Here is an 8,618-nt window from a genome sequence, read left to right as displayed (position 1 = left end):
TAAGATCTAGGGGCCGGATACTCAAAACACCTCATAAGTTACGTCTTTCAGCATGATACAGTACCATATATTGCCGAATCCTTACACTACCGTAAATTTAGCATACTTAAAATTTAATTATGGTTCCGTAAGCCTTCCGTAAGTTCTCTTAACTCTAGTGTTTACCCTGTAAATTAAGTTCTCTTGTCGGACGGTAGATGTCAGTGCAGATGCTAGTTGGCCAATCAACGCTCAGTTAACAAAATCATCAACCAATCACAAGAGAAGGAGAAATCAGCTGAGCGCGACGCACGTAATATTATTTTGTAAACATGGAAGGACCACCAGCCAAGAAGAGACGACCTAATTTCAGTGAGGCTGAAGTATACGCTCTTGTGACTGAGGTAGCCAAACGAAAAGAAATGATTTTAGGGAAGTTGGACTCGGTAGTTGTACACTTCAACTCAAAAACCATGCCTGGGGTGAAGTGTTAAATGCGGTGAATGCTGTTGGTAGAGTCACCCGCAATGTTACTGAAATTCGGCGGAAGATCTTCGTGTTAGCGTTAAGAAAAATGCAGCACAAGATAAGAAATATGCTGGTGGAACAGGTAAGTCATAATATTGTTAGCGTGGTTATTGATTGACAATATGAAACAAGCTTAACATGGTTTTTCTGAGGCTTGGTACGATTTTACGTGTTTGTAAACTTAAGGAAGTAGTGTGGTGGCTCTCCATCGTGAATGAATACACATTTTCCTTATATGAGCACATTCATTAAAAGAAACCTCGTTCTTCGAAGTTTTCCGTGTGAGTAAATAGTAAAAACTTTACCGTTCAACCTAAATTTTTTTTTTTTTTTTGTACGTGGATTAACCAACCCAGGCACAGTCACTGACCCACGTCGGGGCCTGTAAATTCTGTAATAATAATTCTTTAGTACTATTAATAATAATATTAATAATATATAACCATAAATACCGAAATGAAAACACACAAAGTGAGAATCAATATACAGTATGTATGTTGTGTTGTCGATATTACGAGAAACAATTGCGACCCAGCAATTGTGTGTAAATGGCACATTTAGTCAGATCAGCAACCTTGGACTTGCTCCTAATTTTCGTGATGCCATATGGCAGCAGGGTCTACCATTAGATAAGGCATTATGCTTCCAATATCTTCCCACCCGATAGTCAGGATAGTCTGTACTACTATTAATAATTTCCCCACAACTTTTGGATTTTCTTATTATACCTATCATATAGTTTACACAATTTTAAGACACATTTGTCATTGTGTCGCAACTGACGTGGAACAGAGATAGTTAATATGAGTTTGTGTGGCAGGGCGGCGGAGGCCTCCAGTTGGTAAGGAAGTTAGGTTAGGTAGGTTTGGTTACTGTTATAAACTACATATTAATAATTACGTTATTTCCGACGGTAATGAAGGTCATAATGTGTAAGTTACTATAGAATTCCTTTTTTTTTTATGTAGTTAATTTTCATTCGTCAATAGATTTGTATTCATATTTGGTATACATTAATATGTAAATTTTACTTTGTTAGGCTTATAGGCAAGGATGTTCTATCTTATGAGTTTACAACTAATACAGGTTCAAAATTTCTGGCTGCGACTATTTTTTTTACTTATTTTACCATTTATTGTTTGTTACCTTAAATCTAAATAACTTTTGACATAGATAAAGGAGAATTTTTGTGGCTACAGCTACAATGATAGGTTAGGTTATAATGTTTGGAACTATTTCAATAAATTCCTTTCTAACATAGTAGTGTATATATAACATAGTTGTGTATATATAACATAGTTGTGTACAGTTTTTATTGTTTATTCTCTTGAAGGAGGCGGCCCCCAAATTGAAAATACCCTGTACATACACTGCAATTGACGAAGCAGTTCTTCATCTCTTAGATCCAGCTTTTATACATGGAATTCCAGCGATTTTGAAAAGTGAGGAACTTATTGATGGTAATTCACTCAACATACTTTTCCAACCCTCTGATAAATTTTGTTCTTTTCTGTCCTTGTTTTTAAATCCTAAAATAATTTTGGTACTATTTTTTCACTATTATCTTACTTTTGAAATACAGTATACTTATTTTTTGTATATTCTTAAAAAAAAGCAACATTAGTAAGTTAGTTAAATTTATAGCTTGCAAATTGCTTCCCTAAGTTAGATATTAAATGTTGTTATAACTCGTATGTTAATGGAAAAAAATTGAGAAGTGCAAATGCAGTATAAGAAATTTAACGCCTGGAACTAAATGCCGTATATTATAATTAAATTAATTTATAATATTGTAACCATGTTAACTTAGTTTATATTTACATTTAAAAATATTTTATACAAATATTTTTAGATGGTCAACACTATTTTTCAGACCATTTTTTGTTCTAAAAACTTTTATATATTTATATTATACCCTTAACAGAGACGTCAATCAAACTATTATACATTTCCTTCCAGAAGAAGAAAGAGCACAAACCCCAGGACCCTCAGGAGCTAGGTTTACGGCTATTCATTCCAGCGAGGAATCTATGTTTAGGACCGTTCAAGAGAAAGAGGATTCTCTAACTATCTTGCTGACTGAGGATATACGCACTTGTTAACTAATAACATGTGTTGCAGTGCTTCTAAGGATAATGTTTACCCAGGTTTTGGGTAAAAGTTCACACCACAATCAAATGTATAGCTTTGAAAACAGACTCATGTACTTATTTTTATTTTTTAAATGTTCCTTTATTTTGTAATACGTAGTTAATTTCCAGTTCAACCTGTTTTATTGATTAATTTGTATTTTTTTAATGTATGATTCAAGTAGGTTGAAACAGAAATAATGGTGCAAATTCACCAACAGCCTACTGTAATCACTGCTATTTAGCACACATTATTCTCCAAAGAGCAAGTTGTTGCATTGGTTCTTTCATAAGGATATGCTGTCTCATGCTAAATTGTATAGCTTAACAAGCCAAGAGTTTGCTATTTGTTTTCTTTATTACTTATAGTAGTACAGTATTTGGTTATAAGTTTACTTTAATATACGGGTATTGATGCAGGTACATTCTAGTCATGAGTGTTCCTTCAGTAATTCTAGACATATGAAAATTATACTGTATTCCATTTTTATATCTTAAAAATGGCAACAATTAACAGTAGTTGTATTAATTTTTCACAACGATGTGGTGACCCACGTCAAATTGTGTAGTTTAAGAAGCAAACAGTGGCAATATTTTTTATTGTTTCAATTTCTCAAATATGTTTTATATAATGATTTTTGTTTTCACAAACTTTAGTGCCTTTGGTATTTAGTAGGCTAGTATTAAAAGTATACTGTATTGGAATCAAATTTGCTCAAGGATATAGTACATATTTTATTTTCCTATATAAAATGTTTATCTTATGAAGGTAAAAGAAAGCCATTTATTTTCTGTATTTTCTATAAAGTTTTTTTTATTAGGTACAGCATGTTGAAAATAAAAGTTAATTCAATGTATGCTTTATTAGCATTACCTCTATACTGCAATAAAAAATAATTATTAAACAGTATTGTTTTTATGTTGATATTAACTTATTCAAAGTTTTATCATTAGGCCTAGAATAGAAGGGTTATGCCTGAGAAAAAAAAATTACGGCCTTAAGGTTTTGCCTGGCATTAGGGTTAAAATACTTAAAAATGCACAGCGTGTTAAAATCTCTGTACTCATTGAAAAATGAATAAAATTGTTCAGTATGAAAGTAAATAAGAGTGTTAAAAGCGTTTAAAAGATATCCTCTTGCCTCTTGTCTGTCACATACTCGCATTTGAAACTGCTTTCTGGTAGGAACAGCAGCATTCTCAGGAGCTGGAGAGTCTTTTGACCTGTGTTCATTTTATTAGGTAGTAAACATCTCCGTTAGCTGGAATCCCTGAAACCCGGAACTTTCTGAAAACCGTAATTAATTCCCAAAGCATGATTTTGCAGGAAACTTATAGCTTACGTAATGATTTTCAAAAGGGCACATTTTCCTGAAAATTATGAGAAAAGTTTCCCAGATACCCAAGAAAATTCCGGAGATGGGGGATATATTTCTGGGTTCGAGAGATGATGTAATGGGCAATTTCAGGAACTACCGAGAACATTCTTCCATTACCATAAACATTCGGGGGACGAGGGATATTTTCTTGATTTGAGATAATCGTCTCGTTCACATGAAAATTCTCATTCACAGAAGTGCTCTTCACCAATTGTTCCGGCTAACCGAGATCTTGTAGTGGTTACTCTACCATGCAGCAACTCCTCTTCCAAGCAGCAACTTCCCAGCACCAGACTGGTTTGTATATAATATATTTTATATAAGAAACCACCATTAAGAGTTTCCTTTCTCCAACCCATTCTGAGTGTGAGACAACATCAGGTAACCCTGCAATCTAACAGTATTTGTTGTTTTACCCATAATAGAATTTTGGTAAATAACCACGAGCCTAATGTTGGCCTGTGACAAGACACGTAAGCTATAATAAGATAGCCTTATTCTGGGAAACTTCAAATTAATTGGTTAATGATAGTATAGCCTTGCCTAACCTAAATGACAAATCACTTCTCTTAAATTACTCATTTAGCCCAGAACATGGTGTTTTCCTTTCAATGTTTGGGTCATTTGGTCTGAATTTGTCTTCAAGTTCATACAAAAAACAATTTAAAACATGAAAATATATCGGATTAGCCGTAAATTTTCTTAAATTAATACTCTACCCTATGATACTGTTCATGAAAAGTCTGGAACTAGGCCTAAGGTAGCTGCTAGACTAAGTGTCTCACTGACAGCCTGACCCTCGCCAAAAAACCATGTACACATTCTCTAACATACCATAACACAACCAAACCAAACCTATCTAACCTATAACCTATTGGTATAATGTTTTATTTAAATAATCCTCATGTTCTAGCTAAATTAAGTAGGCCCCATGTTTAAACATTTATTTGCTTAAGACTGAAAAAGCAGTTATATAGGCACCTATTAATCAAGTTAATTGCAATCCATATTTTACACCTAATATCATTTAATTTTGGCTAGCCTATGGAAATTTATAGCCTTGAATGTTATCATAAGCTATATACATAAGAAAATAGGCAAAGGCTATTGGTTGAATATTAGAAAAACAAGGCGAAGTCTTGGCAGGAATGTTCACTTGACCTCATATTTGGCTTTCATTACTGAGGGATATTTACGGCTATACAACATTAATAAGTTCTATCTACAAGTTTACTCAGTCATAAAACATATTTATACCCTAAGTGTGAACAATACAAACCTTCTATTTTGGTAAGAAATACTTAATAATGTGTAAGAAGACAAAAGATGCGTCTCTTCCAAACTGAGACCAATACAAACACTCAAGCCTCTTATTATGGCCACAAAAATGTTACGAAAAAGACAGTGAAATATTATAATTCAGTATGTTGATGTACAAAAATTTTTCTTCATTATTCTATGATAAAACAAGTCGAACAAGCATTATTACAACATATATTATTATTTTCTATACAATCGGGAATTAGTCACTACTACATCCGGGTTGAGAGTGTTACACAACCTCAGGAGCTGGTGTAAGTTACTTGCGTTAACTTACGGAGTTCGATGTCAAATATTGGTTTTGAGTATACCATCTGTGTTTTGAGTATGCCAATCTGAGACTGAGTCCAGTTACGGGTACACAACGACATACAGTCCCATAAATGTTTTTGAGTCTCCGGCCCCTCATATGCGGGTACCCTGTAGCGCAATGGTAGCGTAGTCAGCTCACATCAGAAAGATCCCCGGTTCGATTCCTGGGCAGGGTGAGAAATTAGGCAGGTCTTTTTACTCCCGTTGCCTCTGTTCACCTAGCAGTGAGTAGGAACCTGGGGCCGGATACTCAAAACACCTCATAAGTTACGTTTTTCAGCATGATACAGTACCATATATTGTGGAAGCCTTACAGTACCATAAATTTAGCATACTCAAAATTTAATTATGGTTCCGTAAGACTTCCGTAAGTTCTCGTAACTCTAGTGTTTACCCTGTAAATTAAGTTCTCTTGTCGGACGGTAGATGTCAGTGTAGATGCTAGTTGGCCAATCAACGCTCAGTTAACAAAATCATCAACCAATCACAAGAGAAGGAGAAATCAGCTGAGAAAGCGGCCTTTTACGTGTGGGGTATGAGATGTTTGGGTTCGCACTCAGGATGGAATGGAGAAAGGAAACTCACAATGTGCTCTCTATATACATGTTGTATTGGATGTACAATGCAGCTTGGTGCTGGGAAGGCAGCATGGTTACAAGCGTGATGTAGAGAGAGCTGGTTGGTGAGGACGCTCAGAGAAGGACAGCTTGTGGGTCGCCATGCTCGCCAGCGGGAGAGAGGACCGCCAGGCAGGCGGAGGAGGGAGGGCCGCCAGGCAGCGGCAGAGGAGGAGGTGTTGCTGGCTGTGGCTGTAGGTAGAGAGAGAGATCACCACGAGGTCAGGTCTTAAATAACGGGGGTAGGCGTGGCTTAGCAGTTGACCCCCGCTCCGTGGTGTATGGCGGCGCTGGTTGACCTAGACCACGAGGCATACACTGGGGAATTGGTGAGGTCGGCTAGACAGCGACAAACAGCGTTTGTAGGGGAGAATTCCACTACAATACTCCCCCTTCCCTCCAGGCTGTGTAGGAGACTTGTTGTCTGCAGAGTTGCATAGCACATGTGAGGCAGAACGGGCGGTGCGTGCCTCATGTGAGACAACGGCGATGGCGTGGATGAGCCGGTCGCTGGGGACAACTGTCTAGATACACAATATCTGTGGGAGTAGAGAGGGAGAATAAGGGTGTGTGGAGGCGATGAATTTTGTGCTTCCCTCACGGTAGGTACAGAGTCGTCAGATGCGCCTGCTGGGGTGTGTGGGCCTGGGTCAGGAGCAAGGGCTGCGTCAGCAGAAGCGGATGAGGGCTCGTGACAGCAGCTGGGTCCACGACAGCAGCAGGGTGCAGGACATTAGCAGGGAGTACCTGGGGGAGAAAAGAGGGGTGTGTGTGTCCGCACTCAGGAACAGAGGCCGCATCAAGGGCGGCAGGGGTTACTGCTGGGCCGGGGTCGGCGTCTGAGGCAGGACGGGTGTGCTGGGTTCGGTAGGACGTGGTGCTTGGGGCAGGAAGAGGAGCTGGTGTCTGCTTAGAGTAGCAGAGCTGCTCTAGGGTGTCTAACCTGCGGTGTAGAGACAGTAGCTGTAGAGCCGATGAGAGCTGCTTCTGGGTGGATAAGCCAGTCTTCCATGTTGCTTGAAGACTGGGAGCGTGATCAGTTTCTCCTCCATCCTGTGTGAGTGCGAATCTCCGGGAGTCACCATTTGTGGGGTATGAAATTGTTTGGTGTTCACACTCAGGATGGAATGGAGAAAGGAAACTCACGATGTGCTCTCTATATACATGTTGTATTGGATGTACAATGCGGCTTGGTGCTGGGAAGGCAGCATGGTTACAAGCGTGATGTAGAGAGAGCTGGTTGGTGAGGACGCTCAGAGAAGGACAGCTTGTGGGTCGCCATGCTCTCCAGCGGGAGAGAGGACCGCCAGGCAGGCGGAAGAGCAAGGACCGCCAGGCAGGAGGTGTTGCTGGCCGGTTGGTGTAGGTAGAGAAAGAGAGAGATCACCACGAGGTCAGGTCTTAAATAGCGGGGGTAGGCGTGGCTTAGCAGTTGACCCCCGCTCCGTGGTGTATGGCGGCGCTGGTTGACCTAGACCACGAGGCATACACTGGGGAATGGTGAGGTCGGCTGAACAGCGACAAACAGCGTTTATGGGGGAATTCCACCACCAAGTGGGCGTTCATGGCCGACAAATCTATTAATATTCTTTTAAACTGTTTTTGAATCAGTGGATAAGGGCACTTCCCTACCCCTCCCAGCACCGGGTCCCAGCTAGCAGAGTCTCCCACAGGGCAGGTCAACAGCACCTGGAGCATTCCCCAGCCGCTGGGGCTGCCTCCAGGTCACACGTGAGTCATTGTCAGGGCGATCCCTAGGGTGAGATACTTACAGTGGGTACATCCATTTCATGTTTGTGTCGAGGTCATTGTCTGGTAACGTAAATATAATGATCTTTTAATGTGTCCATGCCATTGAGTTAACTAATAAATAGTTGGTGTTTTAAAATTCCCCTGAGAATGTATATTAACAGTTAAATAACTAATCGGCCATGCTACCAAATCTTCCTCACTTTACAATCCTACAACTAAAAATTCTTCCTATTTCTTTTACCCGAGTAGAGTGAGGAGCGATATGATCGAGGTGTCTAGATGGAAATCAGGGCTAAACAAAGGTGATATAACAAAGATACTCTACAGTAACTATCCAACCAGGAACGAACTCATAGCGATGGTTTTAAATTATACAAATTTAGATTTAGGCGCGAGATAGGTAACCACTTGTTTGGAAATAGATAGAGTAGTGGATGAGTGGAACAAGTTGCCAAACTTCATCATTAACTCGAACACACTGGATAGCTTCAAATATAGCTTGGATGGATATATGAGCGATAGGGGTTGGAGTGTAAACAGGAGTGCTAGTATGGGCCAATAGGCCAGCTGCAATTTCCTCCATTCTTATGTTCTCATGTTCAT

The 8,618-nt window shown here is 39.3% G+C and overlaps 1 protein-coding gene across 4 annotated transcripts; it reads left to right on the top strand.

The window, feature by feature from the left end:
• The first annotated feature begins 271 nt into the window (after window positions 1-271).
• Window positions 272-4,347, top strand: LOC121853955. 4 transcript variants are annotated; one of them, XR_006086428.1, is made up of 3 exons: window positions 272-589; window positions 1,841-1,949; window positions 4,210-4,347. XR_006086428.1 is itself a non-coding variant. In XM_042348351.1 (3 exons), exons 1-3 carry the CDS (start codon window positions 554-556, stop codon window positions 2,607-2,609), a joined length of 306 nt encoding a protein of 101 aa, XP_042204285.1. In that variant the 5' UTR covers window positions 272-553; the 3' UTR covers window positions 2,610-3,740. The 4 variants fall into 4 exon arrangements, 1 of the variants encoding a protein (XP_042204285.1); XR_006086427.1 differs by having other exon boundaries at window positions 1,841-1,967; XR_006086426.1 differs by lacking the exon at window positions 4,210-4,347 and adding an exon at window positions 2,467-3,740.
• The last annotated feature ends 4,271 nt before the right edge of the window (window positions 4,348-8,618 follow it).

Source organism: Homarus americanus, unplaced genomic scaffold (genome assembly GCF_018991925.1).
Source record: "Homarus americanus isolate GMGI-L3 unplaced genomic scaffold, GMGI_Hamer_2.0 scaffold18341, whole genome shotgun sequence".
Taxonomy (NCBI): Eukaryota; Metazoa; Arthropoda; class Malacostraca; order Decapoda; family Nephropidae; genus Homarus; species Homarus americanus.
Note: the sequence above shows the minus strand (reverse complement) of the source record. Positions and strands in the feature narration are given on the sequence as shown.